Below are 24,626 nucleotides of genomic sequence, written 5' to 3' on the forward strand. Positions count from 1 at the left end.
TGTGAACTAGGGAGTATGCGCGTGGAATTAAAATTACGCAATGGGCTGAGGTAGTTGCTTGCCACCATCAAAATGAATGGATGGCGGCCCCCCTACTGTTCCCCACCCCCCCCCCCCCCCCCCAAAAAAAAAAAAAATTGAAATCATTTGTTGTGCTCAGTCCTCCAGCAGCTCTACTGAGGTACTATTTTAAAAGCAAAATTACAAATCAGTGTATATAAATAATTAAAAATACAGTAAGTTGTAATCTTTTTGTGTAAAAAAACTCAGTAAAAGTTACACTTTAAGAATATTCTTACTCTTCAATAAATAATTGCTACTTCGTGCTAAATTATAATTTCTTTAAAATCAGTTCTACAATGACTATTTCAATAATTATTTTAAATTTAGCCCTTAACAAAATTTAATTATAAATAAATTTGGATATTTTTGTTTGAAATTTAAGTCGTAGAATTAGTTTTTTTTTTAATTGCTCTAGTTTATTATGGAATTAAAGAATATAAAAAATAAAAAAATATTTTAGCGAATGAGACTAGCAAAGGAGTTAACACAAAGTCAGAGATTTGAAGAGAAACACCTGAATCTAAAGGATTTCGAATAAGCAAAACTAAAACAGAATACATGGATTGCAAATTTAATAACAATAATAATGAACGTAGAGGAGAAATGAACATTGAGAATCAAGAACTATCTAAGAGTGAATATTTTCGTTATTTAGGGTCGATTATGCGGATGTGGTCCGTAGAATTAATGCGGGGTGACTTAAGTGCAAAAGTGCATCTGGGGTACTGAGCGATAAACGAGTATTAATTAAACTAAAAGGAAAGTTCTATAGATCGACTATTAGACCAGTGATATTTAATGAGATAAAGTGTTGGGTAATCATGAAACAATATGTAGATAAGATGAGTGTTGTTGAGATGAGGATGCTAAGATGAATGTGTGGCAAAACTTAAAAAGACAGAATGAGGAATGAGGATATTGGGAAATGGGTAAGAGTAGTACCGATAGTAGATAAGTTGAGAGAGAATAGATTGAGATGGTTTGGTCATATTCAACGGAGACCAACAGAGGCAGTAGTGAAGAGATGCGATGCGGTGACGGTAGATAGAAAGTGTTAGGGGACGGAATAGACCTAGATTGATGTTGGCTAGCGTAGTAAATAGAGATATGAATCTATTTAATTTGACTAACATAATAATCTTTGATAGAGTCCCGTAAAGAAGAAGAATTCATATAGCCGATCCCATTTGATGGGATTTAAGACTTGGTTTGGTATTTTATATAAGCCGATTGAACCAAAAAATAAACGATCCAAAAATCTCCCACTTAACCTCATATTTTATACTTGTTCAAAAAAAAAAAAAAAGCCCTAATATTTTAAGCCAAAATATTTATCTAAAATTCGAAAAAAACCCTCAATCATGCTATTGCTAGGGGCATAAATTGTATATACTCTCGCCGATTAAGGAAAATTATGACTCCATGAAAAAACATAGGGGTCATCCCTTGATTTAAGAAGGAAATGTTCCTACGACTCTAGTTGTAGTGAAAGCGACCGGTGTTTCGATTTGATTAGTATTATAAGTTAAATGGGTCCATCACTTTTAAGTCCATCTCCACTTAAGGGGAGTTCATCCCACCTTGTTTAAAACTTCAAAATTTTTCAAAAGGAGTAAATTAGTGGGTGTTTGGGAAATGAATTTTTATGTAATTTTTTTTAGTTGTAGGATATTATTAGAAATTTTTTTTGTGTGTTTGGGAAGATAGTTAGATTTTTTGTGGTTGGATGTGATATTTGTAAAAAAAAAAAATGAAATGATTATGGGGTTAGATGTGATATTTTGTTTGGATGTGTTTTTTTTTGATTTTGCAAAAAGTTTGTCTTTTAGTGAAAAAAATTAAAAAAAAAAATCCGAAACCCAAGTTCCCAAAAAATATGAGGAACTAATAAAACACAAATAAAAAATTTTAAACGTACAAAATTTGATTATAGGATTAGATACAACTTCCTTACATAACGCAAGTTCTACCAAGTATTTATAAGGCCGGGTTTGGCAAGTTAACATTTTTGTCAAAAAGTCAAAAAGTTACTTAAAAAAGTCAAAAGCCTATAATCTATACCAAAAAAGTCAAAGATTTCTTTCCCTCTATACTTTTTGCATATCTTTTCGTAAAAAGTCAAAAAATCACTACAAACATACTAATTTTTTTTACTTCATATTTTAGTCAAAAAATCAAAAAGTTACTAAAATAACATGTTCCCAAACGAGGCCTTAGTCTCACCTAACATAAGAATATTATATATTATTCTATAATCGAATTCTGTACAAAAAAAAAAAAAAAAAAAAACAAAAACAAAAATAAATACAAAAATAAAAACAAAAAACAAAAAAATTTAACACAATAAAACCAACAAGCGAATGAACGGTCAACTTTCAACTCCGAAGGAGCAAAACACGCTGACCTTACACCCTTTTTTTTCTTTTTCTTTTTTTAATTTTTTTAATCCTCCGGAATTGACTCTGTGTCTCTACAATCTCAATTCCTTTCCCTACTCTCTGACTATTCCATTAATACACACAGCACAACATAAGTCATTCTGTTGTGTTCATTTTCATCCACCCTTCAAAAATAGCTTATTCTCTGCTAATTTTTAGTTTAAGCTTTTCTTCCATTGACCAAAAATAAAAAAACATAAACAAAACAACTTTTTTCCTTTTTCTTTTTGGTTTCTTTTTCTGTGTGTTCTTTCTTCATTTTTTTTTGGGGGGGTGTATTGAGTACAATTAACGTAATTGAATCACCTTTTCGAATATCCAAAGAAGCAAAATTTTCCTTTCGAGGTATAATGCTTTTACTTTTTCACCTTAATGTTTATCCTTGCACGTAATTATTTTCTTTGATTCAAACTTAACAAATAATCTTTGAATGTTGAATGGAAATTGCACTTGTCATCATAATTTTTGTGAAATTATACATGACAAAGTGCCGATCAATTATCATTAGCAGAAGTGGAAATTTTGGTAAAATAGCCATAAATTTTGTGTTTCAAATGTATTTATGTGCGTTATATTCATTGGACATGATCTAATGTGGATACGTGAGAATTAAGTATCTTATGAACACGATAACATGCATGATCTGATAGGAAAAATTACAGAACATAATAAAAAAATAGCTTATGTATGATCTGAACAACGCATACATAATCTATGTTCTTTCTTCTTCAAAATCATGATTCACATATTCACCCAAAAAAAATCAGGATTCACGCAATGCATGTACCCAATCATGAATAAATACAACTTTTTAAATAATTAATGCACCATCCGGGTTAGATCTTGCAGGCAGGTGTGTCGGAGAAAATAATGTTTGGATTTAGCATAAGAACGCGACAGAATGCTACAAATTCTCCAAGTGCCGTTGGTACTCCTAAAACCGTCGGTCTAGGTTCTCCAAAAACCACAGAGACTCCAAGAAGCCTAAGCTCTCCACGAGCAGATGTGGGAGAGATTGATACCAGAGCGCCATTTCAATCTGTCAAGGCCGCCGTTAGTTTGTTTGGTGAAGTTGCCTCCCCTAAGGCAGCACCACCCCCGGTCGTTAAGAAGTTCAAAACTGCTGAAGAGGTTTGTACTTCTCTTCTTCTAGAACATAATTTTAATTACATGATTAATTAAGAGAATTAGACCACAACCTCATTATTGGGATGCAAAGATATATATGTTTTACGCTCCATTTTATTTTGATGGAAAACGTTGGAAAATGTTTTTCTATGTTTGGTTGCAATTTTGAAAACGATGTGCTTAATAATATTGTATTATTGGTGGTCTTGGTGTGGAGGCGATGGTGATAGTAGCGGTGACAATGTTGGTGGTAAGGTTGTGGTGGCGGTAGTGCGGCAATTGTAGTATGGTGGTGTTGATAGGAGTGTAGTTGGGAAAACGTTTTGCATATTTCAAAAATGAAAAACATTTTTAAACCCAAATAAGTTTGTTTTTCCGTTGATCGTAGAAATTTTTCGTTGCACCAAATGTCTGAAAATATGGAAAATATTTTTTAAAAAATAATTTTTCCTGAAACAAAGTGGAGCGTTTAATCATCAATAATACTTCATGAGTACATCACCTCAATCAATGACATTAGTTGTTTGTTCCCACTATCGTAAATAATACATGGTTGATAGTATTCATTAAGGATCATCTGTTTTCAAATTTTGTACTCTTGTATCTAATGCACTTTCACGCCGTGCACGAGACATGATCGTACTCTCAGAAATGAATGCATTGGGAACATGGGACACAATGTTAGCAAGGGAGGATCATGTACCAACACTATTTTGGTCAATCAAAAATCGAAAAGTATTTATCTAATTGCAACTTTCATGTGGTTAAAACCTGCCTCATCTTGAAAGTAATATGTGCTCAAATTGTTTTGCCACAGAGAGTATTGGAGAAGGAAACACAGCTTCACTTGACCCTTAAAGAACTGGACTACTTCAAACAACTGTTGAGAAGTGCAGACGCTACGAAAATCCAAGCACAACGGGAACTCGTAAAGGCCAACAGAACGCTGCAGGAACTGACAGGCAAACTAGAAATTGCTAGCGAATCCAAGCAGGCAGCAATTGCAGGGACAGAAGCTGCAAAGAATAGAGCTAAACAGCTCGAAGAAGTAGCCAAAACCAGCAAAGCTCAAATAGATGTTGATTCTTGGAAACAAGATGTGGATAGCGAAAGAGAACAGTACAAGGCCTCTGCTGCTGAACTCATTGCTGCAAAACAAGAGCTGACAAGCATTCGACAGGATTTTGATAAAGCTTTGGAAATCAAACTCGCCTCGTTCCAAGAGGCAGCAGATGCACAGCACGCGACAAAGGTCTACAAAGAGCGGTTCAACGAGCTTTCAAAGGAAATAGCAACGATGCGTGAAACGCTTAGTCAAGTCAAGGTTGCGACTCGGCAAGCCCAAGAAGAGCAAGCCAAGAGTATATCAGATAAAGAAGCTTGTCTTCAATCCCACAGAACAGCCATGGCAGAAGTGGAGAGGAAAATCTTGTGGTTAAAGGAAGAAGAATTTGAATTCGAACTCTCTGGAAATCTTGAGGAGAAGCTCGAAGAAACAACCGAGGCAATTCAAGTCTTACGAGAACAGTTGACCAATGTCCGTGAGTCAGATCTGGAATCTATAAGAGCTGTTAATTCAGAGCTTGAGGATGCTAAAAATGCACTGGAAACAGTTTTACGAGAAGAAAGATCACTCCGAAGCTTGGTTGATTCACTGCAGCGAGAACTGGGTGAGGTGAGGAGGGACCTCCTTGAAATGAAGCGGAACGAGGCGCAATCAGAATCTGCTGCCGAGAACCTGCGAGTTGAACTAGAAACGAGCAAGGTGGAGCTTCAAGAAGCTCTTGCAGCAGAAAGAAAACGAGGAAATAATTGCGACGATATGTGCTTAACTATTCAACAGTTATTGTCAGAAACTGAAAATGCAAGACGGGAAGCAGAAGAGAAGAAGAAAAGTACTGAAGAACTGAAACAAGAAGCCGAAATTGCTCGAAATGCAGCTGAGGAAATAGAGAAAGAGTTACAAGTTGCACTGAAAGAGGCTGAAGAAGCAAAAGCAATGGAAAAACTGGCCAGTGATCAGATTCACACATCTTCATGTCCCGATGATGCTCATGCTAGAAAATCAGACTCCAAGGACAAGATCAAACTGTCGGTTGAAGACTACAAATCATTGAGCAGGAAAGCCAAGGACTCTGAGAATTTGGCAGAAGAAAAAGTGGAAGAGGCCATGGCTGAGGTGGAAGCAAGTAATGCAAGAGAAAAAGAGACGGTGAAGAGGTTGGAAGAAAGTTTGAAAGAGATGGAGAACATCAAGGCCGCAACTGAGGAGGCATTGAAGAAAGCGGAGATGGATGACACAGCGAAACAAGTAGTGGAGGGCGAACTACAGAAGTGGCGCCAACATACACAACAGAACGAAGTTGGAGAAACTTCCAATAGTCGGGAAGAATCAGAGGTGTAATCAGATTTGCTATTCTAGCTAGGTTTTCAACAAAAACCTATCATGTAAGCCAGGTTTCAAACATACAATGAAGTCAAAACAAATGCCCAACAATGCATATCCAGATCTTGTAGGACATGAAATAACTTAAATCTGCATATTTGTGGGACATTATACAAATAATATTTATCCTTAAGTTATGAAAAACACATCCTCTGGGCTGCAGCATATTCACAGCAAAAGAGAAAAGGTGCTCACACATGACATGGATAAACTGTAATTTAAGCATAAATTTGCATTAGAAGCTTGCATGGCTTAACTATACCATACAATAAAAGCATAAATTTCTCTATACAAATGACATAAGCCACTAAGGACATGTTTGATTGACAGGATTAGAATATGAAATTGAAATTATTAAACCGTGAACCCAATAATTATGTGTTTATTTTGAAATTTTATTTTAGAATTATTAAACCAATAGATAATTAATCTAACAAATTTGTAAAATTATTAGTAACGGGATAAGGGTGAAATTATATATCCTGAGTTGAGAAATAAAATAAAAAAACTCTTTTACCCTTGATTAAAAATTAAAACACTACTATTTTTATATAATTTTATATTTTAGAAGGCTATAAATATTTTTTAAAGTCTAAAAATATTTTTTGATATTTATTTTATCATATTAGTGTATATTTTTTTTAAAAAAAAATTAAAAAACAAACCAAACATGGCTTTTGTATTTTGTATTTTTTATTTTTATTTTTATTTTTATTTTGTTTTTATTTATTTATTTATAATTTTTTTCAAAACCGCGTTTATGAAGAAATTTTAATAAAGTAAAGATTTTAAAAAAACATTGATGAAGGGTAAGATTGAAAAAGAAAATAAATATAGTTGTAATCTTACATTTATATATTTTCTTATCCAATGCAAATCAAACAATGGATAAGTGGATAATTTATCCTACTAATCCAATTAGATAATGAATACCACACTAATTTGATAGGATTATTAATACTTTCACTATTAATCTTGTGAATCAAACATGCTTTAAGTTACAATTATCACATTCCTTTGTTGTTTTCTTCGTACATTTTATGCTGGAAACCGCATGAAACTGATTATCCAGCTAACATGTCCAGTTTACATACCTCATATTAGCTTTTCTGGTAAGATCACTTAGAACTAATGCAGGAACTACTCCATTAACTGGTTGCACATTCAACTGACAAGGACCACCAAATCACATATACAACCCAACAGATGGTAAGAAGGGACTGTGCATCTGGTGTTGCAACTCCTCACCATGAGAGGCACTACGTTCCCTACTTTTGGTCATCATTGATTTTTAGGTCACCTAGTGACCCATGAAGCCCATCCCTATTATCTAAATGCAGTAGCTCAGCTTCAAGTGTTTTGGCAATATCCACTTCTTCCACAGCCAAATCTGGGTGGCCGACATGAGCAGATCCCTGCTTGATTGGTCCACCAGGTCCACGGATTGAGTGTTGTTGCTTGATGTAGTTGTAGAGGGCTTGGTGAAATGGATGATCCAAGGAATAGCAATTGACGGTTGCATTCTGTGAATGTTTGGAAGATCCAGAGCCTTCTCTTCGGCAAAAATGTGGGAGGGACGCATAGTCCATTATCTGTGGAAAAATAAAATTCAAATGCAACAAGATCAAGGCAGTTGTTAGAAAGGAAACAAAATGTTGGTGCCAGTGGTTACGAGTTGAATGCATTTCAATGACTCTTTCCTGCTTGCATAAAGATTAGAATTTTTCAATAGTATACTCTCACAGTCATCGATATAAACATCACAATAAGGCTATATTTGATAACTTTGATAAAAGGGGTGGGACGTGACTATTTCATCCTAGGATAAAATTATCTTGTGTTTGGTTTAGATTTTGTGACCCAGGATAACTTATCCCAATGGCCCTTTCATCCCACATATGCGGGCATTATTTTGTCCTGGAGGGAGGTGAGAGAACTTATCCAAGGACAATATTCTCATTACAAAATGAATAAAATAGACTCGTTGGGATAACTTGTCCAACCTAATCCCATCCATGAATTGAACATGGCCTGAGGCCATTCATCTTGATGTGAAAAGTGCAAGCCATCTGACATCTAAGACAGTAAAATTTCTGGAAATAAAATAATAATAAAAAAGAAAAAAGTTCACTACCAAAAGATAAATGAGAAATTGTCTTACCTTCAACAGATCATCTTGTCCACTACCTGATAATACCTGGATTTTTTTTCTTGTCCTCTCATGCAAAAGTGGCTTCACAACCTGCTAAGAGTTCAGGGTTTACAGTGGCGCGCACACACAAAAAACTATTTCTACAATAAAAGAAGACAATTTACTCAAATAATGTTAAGGTATCTTTTGTTGTTGAACTTGTAGTGATCTGTTGGGTATAAATTCTAATAATATATATATTGCATATTTTTTAAATATAGAGCACGAGGAATAAAAATTGGGAGGCAAACCTTCCAACAAGCTGAAAATATGTATGGAGCATTGACAATATAGTATGTAAGCGTCTTCTCTGGGTAATTCAGATCATCAATGGTCGAAATAATTGACAATAACTGCATGAACACGCCATTAATATCAATGAAATTTACACAATATAATAACCACAATCAAATTTATCCTCAGTTTGTTTGTTTGTTTTTTTTTTTTTTTTTTTTCTTCTCAGATGGAAATCTATCTTTAGTTGAGGACCATTACAATATGACAAGTCCATAACTTGCAATGATTATTAAGCAAGCAGATACTTTCCAACACTAAACGAACAAAGACGGAGATGCACAAAGGAAAAATAAATAAGTAACAATTTTTACAATACCAGGATATACCTTAATTTGGCTCAATGCTGAAAGCTTCAAACCAGTCATATCTAAGACCTTCAAACACTTACTAATATGCCTCCCATACTTTTTTGTGGCAGAAGGCTACAATAGAATGTATAGATCAAAACAATTGAGTAAGGTAAATAAAATAGATTAAAACTTAGAAGAGTTCGTGCTCTAATACACACCAAAATTACACAATCCCGATATTCATTGATCTGAATGTGTGACTGAACATAGTAATGGACCTGGAAATTCAGGAAAATACATGTAGATTACACAAATGGAGTTAATTCACACCATGAGAAGGGGGAAAAAAAAAAAACCTTGATTATAAAATTCCCCCTCCAAAGGAAAAGGGGACAAAAAAAGAGAGAAGAAACGAAAAGTAGTGGTAATGGAATACACCAGCACAGAGATAAGGGTTTGCCTGAATGAAATATGAAAAGGTAATTTTTTGTGTAAAAAGGCCTATTCATCTATTAGAAAATCATTATTGTTTCGCATCCATTAAGGTTCTCTGGCCGATATAATGCACAAAGAGTAATGAGTTAATAACATGATTCCTTGACATACCATTATCGAACCAAATAACATAGCTAAAAATTTATCTTCTCATATAAGCTACCTATCTCTCCATCAGCTTGATGGATTAAATCTATTAATTACTAAAGATAATATGCCTTTGATAAATGTAAATGCTACACTCAATCATGGACTACTGCCTCCCAAAAAGTGCCTTTCTTTGGAAAGAAAATTAGTAATTGAAAGGAACTGCATAAAAATTATACTATTGTAAACCGTATTGTTATTCCCATTTCGTTGTGTAACACCTGAATCCATACCATGTTTGCAACCCTCAACTAGTCTCACCATGAGTCTGAAAGTTGCTTCTCCAAAACTGCGAGATAAATATAACAACTCATACTATTAAAGGGAATTTAGAAATGCCATAGTCCTTACAGATGCTTTGTCAAGCGTACTGAGCCCTACACCAATAGCAAACACGGGAAGGCCCTGTCACAGAGGAAGCCATTAATTGTGAGTGCACGAGGAGGTGTGGAAGTGGCATCATTTTGATGTTTATAAAGAAGCACGGATACAGACACAGACACGCTGACATAAAAAGTTTCAAAAAATGTAGGATATGACATGTGGTGGATACAAAAAATATGATTTTATATATTTATTATACCATATATAAGAACAAGCAATTGTTATATGTCATCTATATGAATATTTAATTAAAGATAATAAGAAAATGCAATATAACACTGATTTCTAAAGTAGAAGAATATGCATAAATTTACATTTTTTTTTTCTTTTATCATTGAATTTCAAGTTATTATATGAATATATAAGTGTTCGTGTTGAGAAGTGTCCAATGAGTGTTGTGTTGTGTTGGTGTTCAACACAACACACTACCTTCTTAGAAGTGTCAGTGCTTCTTATCACTCAATGAAGCCAGATATGGTGCATTCAGAAACATAATGCCGAAATGACTAACTGGATAAAGATTAAGCACCTCTCTAGAGTAACCTGACAACCCTATGAGCTGTGAATCGCGTACTGCTCTGTATAAATCAGTAGGAACTATTGGTTTCTGTACATAGAAGAAGCAGAAAGATTAGAATGTAGTGAGTTATTGACTAACAAATTAATCAGGATACAGTCTCTTTCAGCAACAAATTGCCAAAAAAAATGAAAAGACAAAGCCTATGATCCATAACATCATTATCATGCAACTGAAACAGCGGAAAGAGCATGGTCATGTTTAGTTTGGAGAGGGAGATAGAGATGTCTTCTTATTAAGGTGTTGTAATATTATTTCTCAAATATTAGGACAAAAAGTTATCTATCTCATGGCAGCAGCATCAATAAAAAAATAAAAAAACCCACTGGCTTCATAATCTTATTTATCATGATATAGTTCTGTTTCATCAAATAACCCATTCCAAACTAGGTCAATTGCAGAAACTTTAGAAATCGAATACGTAAAGATTCATAAAGTGGACTCTAAACAGATTTCGTAGAGGACTAAGCCAAAGCGTTATAAGCTATATAGCTAGAACTCGAAACACTGGCATTGCATCTAAGGGTAAAGATGCAGCTAGAATTTTGATTCTTACTAATGAGAAAAAAAACAAAAAAAAAAAAAAAAATGCAAGCCATTGAATGTTAAGCAATAGAACACAAGTCCCATAATATGACCATCAATATTCCCAATCTAGTTGACCGTGAAGTTATAATTTTTTAGGTACAAATCCTGAAATTATAGAGGGTCTTGTTCTAAAGAAGATGGACATGGATATGGACACGTGACACAATACTGACACGATATGGACACGTCGACATCCAAATTCTCAAAATATGTAGGACACACCATGTGGGGGTCACATGCAACATATATAATTTTTTACATATTTATTATATGTCATATATAAAGATAAATAAGTATTATATAGCATATATATGAATATTGAAGTCAAAGATAATAAATTTTTAAAGTCTATAGGAGGAGAATATATATAAATTTGTATTGTTTTTGTTTTATCATTAGATTCTAAGTTATTTTGCTTAAACTTGTAATGTGTCTGTGTCTAAGTACTGGGAAATGTCCGATGAGTGTCGTGTCATGCGGTGTTGTACACGACGTTACCTTCATAGAAGTGTCGTGTGTGCCCTTATGTTTAGTTGGTTTTAAAATATTGTATATTATTTATTGCACCCATTTTTATGCAGAATGTAAAATCTTTTTAAATTTCTCAACATGTACATTAAGAGCACGCATTAACATAATCCAATTACAAATGCAGTCACACAAAATGATCTAAAATATCTACCATGTAATTATTGATTTAAATAATAAATTATTGCCAGAACCACCATCATTTGTATACTACATTAATTGCTACATTTAAGCTTAAGATCATGTTGTTTATAGCATGTAATTATTTTAAGAAGTTTACACTAATCTCTATATGTGAAGTCTATGCCTCAATTTAGAAATAAAAAAAATAAGGAAAAGAGAAGAGAAATCGGAGTTTCAGTCATAACATCTATACTCATACACAAGCATCAAACTAATCATTTGTCTACGGCCTGTTTAGCTTTTACACAATGCAGCTTTTGAGGTGAACTTTGAACTTACCGCTAACATATTTTCAATTTCACTTTCAACCCTCCACTTTAAACTATCCACCAACTGAAACATTATACAAGCAACACAATTAATTTAAAAAGATAACGTAATTGAAATGCCTCCTTCCCCTAACACGAGGACAAATTTGAAAATTAAAAATAAAAATAAAATAAAATAAAAAATCAACCAGAAAGAAATGGATCTAACCATTTTGTGGGCCTTGGTAACATTCCCCTCTCTTGCTTTGAGGAAACGAGCCAAAGTTTCAGTCGGGTATCCCTGATGAATATGCTGCAACCGAAATGCAATCTTTGAATGAAATTTCATACAACCAGCTCCAGAGATCAATACAATATTTTAATTGAAAATGTAAGAACAAATCCAAAATGAAGCAACGCTACACACAAAGCAAGATTTCTTTAGATTTTAACAGTAGAAACTCAAGCTTTGATAAGCTACGTCAAATAAGCCTTGCTGAGAGATTTGAAAAATAGAGTCCAACAGATCCAGTAAACGTGTGACTACGGTTTGACCAACGGGCCGTCAGTTTTATTGAGTACATCATCTCTCACTAAGGGGTTGTTTGGGATAAACTAAATAAGTGTACTTTTTGACTTTTTATGAAATAGGGATTGGATTTGAAGTGATGTGGTAGAGAGGTGATGTGACTTAAATAGGATAGTGACTTTTTGACTTTTTAACTTTTTTAGGTTATGCCAAACCAAGCCTAAATCTAGTCTTCAATACCCATATGAAAGGCTTCAATAAGTAATATCAAGGAACAGACTTTACTACTTCTAATTGCACTTAGCTGTGTTTGGTTCATAAATTTGGTAAGAAATTTGAAAAGGGAATGGGAAAAGGTGAATGAAATATAGTTATACTTCATTTACACTTCACTTACTTTTTTTTATTAGTCTTTCCAAATCCGTACGCAAATCATAAACCAACAATTTGTTGGGTACACCTCCTTAGTGGAGTAAGAGACCTAATTGATTTATTAAAAATATTTAATTTGGTTTGGTATTGGTTATAATATATTTTTAATATATTATATCTAATTTTTGGAGGCCCAATAGGTATTTTATAATCAGTTTGGTAGCAATTAAGGTTTTGACAAAAAGCCCAAGAGTTCACAATATATTTGGTATTGTTTTTGTTTCTCCGTGGTGGAGCAGCCGTGATTGTCATTATTGTAGTAGAAATTGTGCTTGCTGCTAAAGTTAATGTCGGTGGGTTTGACTTGGTGGAGTTGTAGCTGTTGTCTCTGATTCGGCTGAGTTTGGGTCTATTATTTTGGGTCTTCTACAACTCTGTTTCGAAAACTTTTATTCATCTATTTGGTGAAATCTTTCCTTTTGATTATTTGTGATTATTTAAAATTCACCTAAGCGTGGTTTTGTGAAACCATTAGTGTCTCGTTTGTAATCGTTTGAAATTTTTTGGTTAATAGTGGAATCGGATTTCGATCCCGTGGACGTACCTCACATTGAGGGAACCACGTAAAAATTCTTATGTCGTTGTTAATTTAATTTTTCCGCATTAATTTTTATTTTCATTTATTGATTTACTTGTGAGAAATCATATATTTTCCCTAACAACTAGTATCAGAGCTTATGATTTATTTGGGTTTATTTATTTTTATAAATCAATGGAGGGGAATGTGGGTCGTATGTCTAACTTCAATGGAAGCAATTAAGTAATTTGGAAAACAAAAATAGATGACTTATTATTTTGTAAAGATTTGTATGGACCTATTAAGGGTAATAGTGGCAAACCCGAAGGTATGAAAAATGATGAATGGAAGAAGCTTAACCGAAAAGCCGTTAGTGTTATTTGTCAATGGATTGATGACAGTGCGTTTCATCATGTTGCTACTAAAACTTCAACACATGATTTATGAAAAAAATTAGGCGGCCTTTATGATAGAAAATCAACCACAAATAAAATTTTTATGTTTTGAAAGTTAGTTAATTTAAAATATAAAGATGGCTGCCCAATCCCAAAACATTTGAATAAAATAAAGAGTATTGTTAACTAACTTACTTCTACGAAAATTATTTTTGATGATGAGTTGCAGGCTTTGATGCTACTTAGTTCTTTTTTCGAAAGTTGGGAGACTTTGGTTGTGACGGTTACCAATTCGGCGCCCGATGAAGTTGTCACAATCAGTTAAGTCACTAGTAGTTTGTTGAATAAAGAAACTAAAAGAAAATTAACGGGTTATTCTCATTCGGAGGCATTTGTTGTAAGAGACCGAAGCAAAACAAGGGGGAGAAGGAAGACTCCTCATAATCGTGATCATGGTCATGATGAAAGTCGTGACAAATCAAGAGATGGTTCTTTTTATGAGAAAGGGCACACGAAGCGAGTATGTCAAAAGCTCAAGAACAAAGAGAAAAGGCGTGACAACAGTGTGGATAAGAAGCAAGAAGACACAACGGCGGTTACTACCGATGGTTATCTCATGGTCGTTTGCAAAAATGATTGTGTCAATTTTGTAGGTCAAGAGAACAATTTGGTGATTGATTCCGATGTTTCTTTTCATTTGATTTTTTTACTACCTACACCAAAGGAGATTATGGGTGTATTTGAATGGGTAATGAAGGTTTGTCCAAGATTGTTGGCATGGGTGATGTTTGCTTAGAAACAAATTTGGACTGCAAGTTGTTGCTTAAAGATGTGAGACATGTTCTAGAAATTCGCCTCAATTTGATTTCTACTCGGAAACTAGATGCCGAATGCTACAACAACAAATTTGGTGATGGAAAAAAGAAACTCATAAAGGGTTCCTTGGTGGCGGCTAAGTGCAAGAAAATTCGTACACTTTATTCGATGAAAGGAAAAATTTGCAAAGATGTTGTCAATGCACTTGAAGATGATACTTCTACCGAATTGTGACACAAGCGGCTTGGCCATATGAGTGAAAAAGAGCTACAAGTTTTGTTCAAGAAAGAGCTTCTACCCGGTTTGAAAGGTACGCACGAGATTTTAAAAAACGGCCGCAACCATTACGTAATGCCGTTATGTAACAGTTATGGTGGTTACCGTTACCTGTTACGGCCTCTATAACGGTGACGGAAATTTACATGTGTAACGGTTGTTTCGATATTACATAACGGCCATAGCAATATCGTAACGGCCGTAATGGCCCGTTAGACACCGTTACACCCTTTACAATATCCTCAATAGCTTCCTTTTTCAAAAAAAAAAAAAAAAACAAAACAAAACAAAAGTTTACAAAAAAATAATAAATACTCAAGTGATCCAAGTCCAAAGAAAAAATCTTATATTAATTTTTTTTCTTTATAATTTTTTTTTAAAATTTATGTCACAATTTTCATTTTATAATCCTTTCATTTAATAATTGCGAATATTTTTCATTCAGTTAGTTCAGATATTGGTAAAAAATAATTTGTAGACATTTAAAATCAATTATTCTTAAAATCACTAACTATTGAAATAAAATGTAAAAGGCTCCTTTTATAGTGATTTGAAAATATGAAATATATTGGATCATACTTAAAAATTAACAAAAATTGATCAAAATTTATTTTAAATCCCAATAAATGTGATTCTGAAAAGAAAAAAAAAAAACAACAATATGCGTATCAGTAAGTTTTCTTCAAATTGTACGAAAAATTAAAAAAATCACGGTTCCGGTTACCGCAACCATTACACTACGGCCTTTACACCCCACAACCGCAACCGCTATCGCGTCACTACAACCGTTATGACGACCGCAACCGCTTTTCAAAACCTTGGGTATGCATATTAAAACTTGTGTTCATTGCTTGACGGCCAAACAACATAGAGTTTCTTTTCATAAAAATGTTGCTTCTAGAAAAGAAAACGTTTTGAAGTTGATTCATTTAAATATTTGTGGTCCTTTAAAAGTTAGAACACATAGTGGTGCACTTTATTTTGTTACTTTCATTGATGATTATTCAAGAAAAATTTGGACTTTTGTACTAAAATTAAAGATTAAGTTCTAGATGTGTTTAAACATTTTCAGGCCATGGTTGAAAGAGAAACAAGGCAAAAATTGAAATGCATTCGAACAGACAATGGTGGTGAATACATTGGGCCATTTGATGAGTATTGTCGCAGTCAAGGTATTCGGCATTAAAAGACAGTTAAGAAGACTCCTCAACAAAATGACGTTGCCAAGAAAATGAACCGCACCATTGTGGAAAGAACAAGGTGTCTTCTTTCATATGCTAAATTGCCAAGATCCTTTTGGGGTAAGGCAATGAGCACAGCGATTGACGTAATCAATTTGTTTCCTTTCTATCCTTTGAATGGTAATATTCCCGAAAAAATTTGGACCAGTAAAGATGTGTCTTATGAGCACTTTAGAATGTTCGGTTGCCAAACTTTTGTTCACATTCTAAAAGATGAGAGGTCCAAGCTTGATAACAAGTCAAGACAATGCATTTTTCTTGGCTATAGGTGTGATGAGTTTGGTTATAGATTGTGGGATACGGTCGACAAGAAAGTTATTCGAAGCCGTGATGTGTTTCTTGACGACCAAACAATTAAAGACTTTGGCAAAGGTGATCAACTAGAGCCAAAAACTAATGATCTCATTGATATGGATCCATCTCCTTCATCTTCAGTTAATGATGAAAATAGGGGAGATGTACAACCAGCTATTGAAGATGTGGAGGATGATGCTAATCATAATGAAGTTGAGCTCAAAATTGAGGAAAAGCATCCAACTCAAGAACCGCCACCACAACTTGAGTTGAGAAAATCTACAGGGGACCGACAACCTTCTAAAAAGTATCCTCCCAATGAGTTTGTATTGATATCCGATCAAGGGGAGCCCGAGAGCTACCAAGAAGCAATTGAGCATGAAAGAAAGGTGATTGGAAAAAGGTAATGAAAGAAGAAATGAATTCCTTACTTAAAAATCACACTTATGATTTGGTGAAATTGCCTAAGGGAGGAAAATTTTGAAAAATAAGTGGATCTTCAAATTGAAGAATGATAGCAAGAATCTAAGGTACAAGGCACGCCTTGTTGTAAAAGGCTAGGTGTTGACTTTGATAAAATTTTCTCGCCGGTTGTGAAAATGTCTTCTATTCGGGTTGTACTTAACATGGCTGCAAGTATGAACTTTGAAGTTGAACAACTTAATATGAAAATTTAAATGGAGCAACCGGAGGGTTTTGTGAAAAAAGGGGAAGAGAAATTTGTTTGCAAATTGAAGAAAAGTTTGTATGACCTTAAGCAAGTGCCGCGGTAATGGTACAAAAAATTTGACTCTTTCATAATGAAAAATGATTTTTCTAAAACCACTTCGGATCATTGTGTGTTTGTGAAAATTTTTCTAGATGACAAATTTATTATTCTTTTGTTTTATGTTAATGACATGTTAATTATGGGTGAAGATTCTACCATGATTAACAAATTGAAGTTGGAGTTGAGCAAGTTTTTTGCTATGAAAGATTTGAGACGGGCAAAACAAATACTTGGTATGAAATTGTTCGTGATCGCAAAAAAGGGCTGATTTGGTTGCCTCAAGAAAGTTACATTGCGAAAGTTCTTGAGAGGTTCAACATAGATAAAGCAAAGTTGGTTGGTTATCCACTTGTGGGTCGCTTTAAGCTTAGTTCAAATCAATGCCCTACAAGTGAGAAAGACAAGGGAGAGATGTTGAAAATTCCTTATGCTTTAGCGGTTGGTTCTTTGATGTACGTCATAATTTGTACAAGGCCGGATATTGCTCACGCTGTTAGTGTGGTGAGTCGGTTTCTCTCTAATCCGGGTAAAGAACATTCGGCAGTGGTGAAATAAATTCTAAGGTATCTTCGAGAGACTTCGAAGGTGTGTTTGTGTTTCGAGAATGGTAAGCCGGTGCTTAATGGGTTCACAGATTCCGACATGGCTGATGATGTTGATTCTAAGAAATCTACTTTGGGATATTTAATGATTTTTGCAGGGAAGTTGTGGCATAGCAATCCAAATTACAAAAATGTGTTCCTCTCTCAACTACCGAAGCTGAATTTACCACCATTACGGAAGCTTACAAGGAAAAGTTATGATTGAAGAAATTTTTTCAAGAATTGGATTTGAAGCAAGAAAAGTATGTGTTTTACTGTGATAGTCAAAGTGCTATTCATTTGAGTAAAAATTTTACTTTTCATTCGAGATCAATACACAATGATGTGAGATACCATTGGATTTGTGATGTGTTAGATTCAAATTGTTGCAACTCGAAAAGGTACACACATATGATAATATTTAGTAAGACTTTGTCGAGGGATAAACATTTAAAGCGTCAAACTTTGACGGGTATGGTTGATATCTCCACTTAAGTCGGTAGGGGGAGAATTGTTGGGTATACCTCTTTAGTGGATTATGGAACCCAATTAGTTTATTAAAAATATTTAATTTGATTTGGTGTTGGTTATAATATATTTTTAATATATTATATCTAGCTTTTGGAAACCCAATTGGTATTTTACAATCAGTTTGATAGCAACTAAGGTTTTGATAAAAAAAAAACACAATAGTTCACAATATAATTGGTATTGTTTTTGTTTCTCCGTGGTGGAGCAGCTGTGATTATCATTATTGTAGTAGAAATTGTGCTTACTGCTAAAGTTAATGCCGGTGGGTTTGATTTAGTGGAGTTGCAGCTGTTGTCTCTAATTCGGCTGATTTAAGTCTATTATTTTGGGTCTTCTATAACTCTATTTCGAAGACTTTTGTTCATTTATTTGGTAAGGTCTTTCCCCGTAATTATTTGTGATTATTTGAAATGCACCAAAGAGTGGTTTTATGAGACCATTTGTATCTCGTTTGTACCGTTTGAAAACTTTTGGTTGATTCTATCCCATGGACGTACCTCACATTGAGTAAATCACGTAAAAATTCTTGTGTTGCTGATGATTTAATTTTTCTACATTAATTTTTATTTACATTTATTGATTTCCTTATGGGAAATAATATATTTTCCCTACACAATCAAGATTCTCACATAGACAACACTCAAACAGAATAACCTAAAATATGAAACGAATTGTCTAAAAGAAAATCGAGGAAAGGAAAAGAAAGTGTAGAAATTTTCTAAAAATGAATCACATCAATAACCATGGAAAAGAAAATAATTAGACCCTTTTTCAGTGGTGTACATTTTCTTGTCCCACAAATTTAAAAAGAAAAAGAAAGATTTTTAGGATCGTTATCTTGATTCTGTTCCAGAATTTTCTTGGAAATGAAAGATTCACAAGGGATCTGAGCAGAAAATTTGACGTGGGACTACCTAAACACACGACACAAGCCTATTCGGGTTTGGGACAGCACGCTAAGCAAAAATAAATAAAATAAAATCAGTTAAATAGAAAAGACTGAGCAAAGGCACAACAAAATTCTGAATCTACATGGAATCGAAAATACAAAAAATTGACCACCGTTGACAAACAAAGCAAACATATTTATAAATAATAAAAAATTAAAAAAAAAAAAAGGAAAAGAACATAAAGAAGAAAAATGCGAACCTGGAAAGCCTTTTTCAGTGGTTCTTCAGCTGTTCGAATTCCCCAAAGTAAAAAAAAAAAATTAAAAAAAAAATAGAATAAAATGAGAAACTGAGAGTGAATGTAACATTCTATTAGGAGAGAGAGAGAGAGAGAGAGAGACCTTGGTCCATCAATGCTTTGAACTGATCGATTGCTTCTTGAGTTACGGTTCCCATTGCTCTTGTCTCTCATCAAATGTACACAATGATCGAATTTACCACTTTCTCCCCTTCACTTTTGTTGGTCTCTCTCTGGATTTCAGAGAGAGAGAATGAAAGAAGAAAAACAGACAGAGAGGAGGAGGAGAGAGAAAGAAATTGGAGATTCCTATTTAGTTAGGAGACAGTGCATAGTGAGGGGTCAAGATTCAACCGAGGCATTACTTTCCTCTCTCTTTCTCTGTCACTTTCTTTTCTTTTTTTTTTTTCTTTCTCCCACCCTTTGTCTTTTTGTTCCGGGCAAATTACAAACATCCCCTTAAAATTTGATAAAAATACAGATTTTTCTTTGAAGTTTAAAAAATTACAAATTATCCCCTGATATTTATCTTTTCATAACAAATTATTCCCTAAAGTTTTTATTTTCATATAGATTCCTTCCTAATTTGTTATACAAATTTGACCTTTAAAAGGTAATTTATAATTTCTCAAATCTCAAGAGAATCTATATTTTCACCAAACTTCGAGGGGTGTTTGTAATTTGCCTTTTTTTTATTTTAAATTATTTTTTTTAGTTTTTCTCAACCTTTACTTTTTCCAAAATCTATTTAGCACTCCAAAGTCATAATATTACATATATGCACATAATATTTCCAATAATGTGGCTTAAATAAATTAATTAATAAATGAGATGATCTTACTTCTGATTTGGTGAGTGTGCTCATGTGCATGCTACTATTCATCAATAATGCTAAATTTAAAATAAATAAAAAAATTTGTGTAAATAATGGATTTTAGCTGTGGCTTATCTGATCAAAATAAGCGAGGTCAATTTTATTTATTTTTTATTAAGATTTCATTTGAGAGTTAGTTAAAATTTTAATTTATTAACCAAAAAAAAAAAAAAGTCAACAAAAAAAATTAATACTGAAAAGCTCAGTGCTTGATTTAGTTTTTAGAATTTTTTTTTTTGTAAAAATTAAATTCTAGTTTGCTTTCTAAAAATAAATACCAAAAGAAAATTTTTAAATTTTTAAAAATTATTTTTGCTTTCTAATGAAAATAATAAATTTTTTTTACCAAATTAATTTTGAAGATTTTTAAATGACATTTTAATTACAACCAAATGGTGCATAATAACTCTTATAGTAATTCCGATAACATATCAACGTGCTAACTTGTTAATAAAATACTTAGGTGTCGTTTGGGAAGTTGATTGAGTTTTTGAGTTTTTGGTTTTTTTGGTTATTTTAGCCTGAGACTAAAAAGTTTGGTTCGAGAAGGACTTTTGGCTTTTTTGACTTTTTTGTGAGAGAAAAAATGTAATGAGTATGGGTTGGATGTGATATTTTATCTTATTGAGCTAAAAAGCCTATTTTATTTTTTGTAACTATTTTAGCCAAAAAAAAAAGCCCCAAAAATCTCTTCCCAAACAAAGGCTTAAGATAACCTTTAGTTTTAATTAAAAAGTTAAAAAGTCACTATAATTTATCAAATCAGTTTCTTTATTTTTCTGCACATATTTTCATGAAAAACTAAAAACTTACTAAAATAAAAACGATGGCTCAAATCTTTTCTATCATATGAATAATCTCTTGGATTTGGAATTGTAATTGTAAATGTGCGTCTCTCATCTCAACCACTTTTCACTTTCTAAATGGAGACACAACACAACTAACATTGATCAATTTTTTTTTTTTTTTTTTTAACTTCAAAAAGCGGGGACATGAAGTATTTCTACTGTATGATAATGAAATGAAAAAATTTGTGAAATATCTATTTCTAAGTTTGGATAGTAAGAGAAGTTTAATATATTTTTTTATTATTAATTAAAGTCTCTTAATAATATTATTAAAAAAATCAGCTCGTCACAAAAACAATTCTTTGTGAAGATTTAAAATTTCTTTTTGAAAAGTTAAAATTTTCTATATGAAAAAAGAAATTTCTCTATAAAAATATTGAGAAACACTAATTACTATAAAAATGATACATATTCTTTATCTTATAAAATTCTAATATAAAGAATCTTAAACTAAAAATCTCTAATGAAATAATTCACATTATTAGAAATATATTAATAAATTTGTGAACGTACAAGCTATTGTAGATTTTCTCGTGAGAGAACAAGTCTAACTTCGCAAGTGTGGGTGTCGGTGGCTGCCCTTTCTCCGAAGGTGGGGATTCGAGCATTGTGCCGTTAAGACAAATTATATCAATATGATATTTGTCGATACAAATCATACTATATATATTGATGTCTTTCCAAGCAATAACATTATATTTTGGAGTATATTAAAAAAGTACATTTTTTATTTTTTTTTTTGAGTTATATCACCTCTCTATTTTTTTGTACATTTTTTTCTTAAAAAGTCAAAAAATAAACTTATTTAGATTATTCTAAATAACCAAATATGGTGTAATAGCATGAGTTTATTTTTTTTTATTTAGTGGGGTGCAATAGCATGAGTTGTGAATATAGATAATTTTGTCAAATTATATTATTTGTTACGTTTTTCTTATTTACGATTGATTTTCCTTTGTTAGCATGTGAAGTTTCTTCCACAACATAAATTCATTAAAATGTAAAAAATTATTATTAACTTTTCCTGTTGCGTACTATTTATTACATGTCTACTTAGAAAATCACATGAGAAAATAGCTTTGACAGAAAGAAAACTTTTATGTTACAGTGAAGCAAAATATTACGGACAAGCTTAACAAAGGAAATTACTATGTAGCATTTTTGGAACTTTAATAATATCTCAACAGTATATATAGAGCGACTGCGTAAGCAACATTTGTATTTGTAACAATTCAGTTTAAGAAAATAAAAATTAATTTACAGAATCAGACACTGAATATTTATAGATGCATAAGATTTTTCAAAATAAATCTAACTTGCAAATTCCATAACATACTGGGAACTCAAGTCTAATGTGCATTTTTGAAATTTTTGGGTTAATAAGCTTAAATTTAAATCTTTTTGGGCTAAAATGACATTATTTGTCAAAAAAAAAACATATTTATTCAAAATTATATACTTATCTATATGTTCAAATGTCACTACAACAAATTATATTTTTAGCGACTAAATTTTTAGTCGCCGAAATATTTTCCTGACTAAACTTTTTGTTCGCCGGATTTGTTGTGGGGTGATTGTCAGAGAAGGAATTGGTGACTAAAAAATATTTAGTCGCCGAAAGTTCTAAATTGCAGACTAATTTTTTAGTTGCCAAAAGGAAAGTATTAGCAACAAACAAAATCTTCAGTCGTTGAAAGGCTAATTGGGGACTAATTTTTTAGTTGCCAAAAGGAAAGTATTAGCAACAAACAAAATCTTCAGTCGTTGAAAGGCTAAATTGGCGACTGATTTTTTAGGCACCAAAAGATTACAATTCAATTTAACATCACATTTTTAGCTACAAAAACTTTTGTCTCCAAAACTTAAATTAGGTAGGGTAACCAAAGTTTTAGTCACGAATTTTTTTTTTTTGTTGCTCATCTTACTTTTTTTAGCTACTAAATGTTTAGTCACTTAAAGTCTAATTTGTTGTTTAGCTGCTAAATAGTTTAGTCACCTAAAGTCTAATTTTTTTTTTTAGCTACTAAAGTTTTAGACGACTGTCATATAATTTTTTTGTTTTGCTACTAAATATTTAGTCACCAAAAGTGTTTCTCTTCTTTTTTTTTTTTTGGTTACTAAATTATTAGTCGCCCAAAGTCTTTTTTTTAATGGCTGCTAAATATTTTATAGCGATCCCGATATTCCTTGTTATTGTTTAACTGTAATCCGGACTCGGTTCCGTAGATTCGCTGTTGTCTTATCCTCATTTCTATCCCTTACTCTTTGTGTTAGAGTTTTGGGTTGTGTTGGGCAAGTTGGGAATAAGTTGACTGTGTTTTAAAACTTAGAATTTTTGCCCAGGTTTTGGTCTTTACGCTCGAGCGGATATTTGACGCTCGAGCGGGTTTTTGTTGTTGCCTTTCCGCTCGAGCGGCAGTTAGAACGCTCGAGCGTGAATTTCCTTCTCTCAGCATTTTGGACGTCTGCAGAAAATTCTGGGAGAGTGCATCCGGCGCTCGAGCGGATCTTTGGACGCTCGAGCATGAACCTGTATCTGACGCTCGAGCGGGGTGTTGTACGCTCGAGCGGACCTGTTTTTATATCAGCCCGTGAAATCACCTTTTTGATCACTTTTTGATTTCCTTTCTCTCTTTTACTTTTTCAAAACCTCCATTGGAGAGCACCTCACTCTAAAACCTAACTTCTCTCTTAGGATTGATCTAGCTAGAGTGTTTTCCTCACCTTGGGCCTTTGTAAGAAGTGTGTTGATCGTCGAGGGCTTCGTTGTGATCCAAGAAATTTGGGATTTGGAGCACTTTGATTTCGGGTCATCTTCTCTATTTGAGTTCTCCTTTTGAGGTAGGGATTCTCCTTGTTCTTTTTCAATACTTCGCCTATAGATAGACATGTGGTAATTTTGTATTGCATAAAAATCATATCCATGTTGGATTTGTTTGAAATCATGAAATAAACCTAGGGTTGGTGGTGCGGAGAATGGTTTTGGCTTCATTGATTGTTGTCTTGGCTAGTTAAAAATACAAATTAGCATGTTGTAGTTAAATGAAGAAAAGCCCTAAATTATATTTTGGTTGGGTAAATTAAAATGAGGGTTTGTTGACCATTGTGTGTAAATCTCTTTTGTCAAAATGAGTGTGGTAAGGGTGTTAATGCCTAAGGGATTAACCATGGCTTTGGAGTTGATTTTATGGAAACAAGATTAGTGGAGTTGGCTTTGTGATAACAAAAAGGAAATGAAATCGTTTTTGTGAGAATGAAGGAAGTGTTTTCGAAATAAGTTTGAGAATTGGATTGTTGTATCTTGAGTGTTGAACACACATGTAGAAATTGTA

The 24,626-nt window shown here is 33.1% G+C and overlaps 2 protein-coding genes across 3 annotated transcripts; one reads left to right on the top strand and one right to left on the bottom strand.

Moving 5' to 3' along the window:
* Positions 1-3,371: 3,371 nt before the first annotated feature.
* LOC114283192 (WEB family protein At5g55860) lies at positions 3,372-6,033 on the top strand. The gene is made up of 2 exons (XM_028226021.2): positions 3,372-3,632; positions 4,447-6,033. The coding sequence occupies exons 1-2, from the start codon at positions 3,372-3,374 to the stop codon at positions 6,031-6,033; spliced, it is 1,848 nt and encodes a 615-aa protein (XP_028081822.2).
* Positions 6,034-7,016: 983 nt separating this feature from the next.
* Positions 7,017-21,061, bottom strand: LOC114283193 (Sec14p-like phosphatidylinositol transfer family protein). Of its 2 annotated transcripts, XM_028226022.2 has the most exons (11): positions 19,676-21,061; positions 19,534-19,562; positions 12,233-12,316; positions 12,035-12,088; positions 10,409-10,486; positions 9,847-9,900; positions 9,072-9,131; positions 8,890-8,985; positions 8,518-8,619; positions 8,237-8,317; positions 7,017-7,667 (listed from the first exon to the last, which is right to left on the bottom strand). In XM_028226022.2, the coding sequence occupies exons 1-11, from the start codon at positions 19,728-19,730 to the stop codon at positions 7,344-7,346; spliced, it is 1,017 nt and encodes a 338-aa protein (XP_028081823.2). In that variant the 5' UTR covers positions 19,731-21,061; the 3' UTR covers positions 7,017-7,343. The 2 variants fall into 2 exon arrangements, with proteins under 2 accessions (XP_028081823.2, XP_028081824.2); XM_028226023.2 differs by lacking the exon at positions 12,035-12,088 and having other exon boundaries at positions 19,676-19,923.
* Positions 21,062-24,626: the final 3,565 nt, after the last annotated feature.

This window comes from Camellia sinensis, chromosome 9 (genome assembly GCF_055761805.1).
Source record: "Camellia sinensis isolate YWXY chromosome 9, ASM5576180v1, whole genome shotgun sequence".
NCBI classification, from domain to species: Eukaryota; Viridiplantae; Streptophyta; class Magnoliopsida; order Ericales; family Theaceae; genus Camellia; species Camellia sinensis.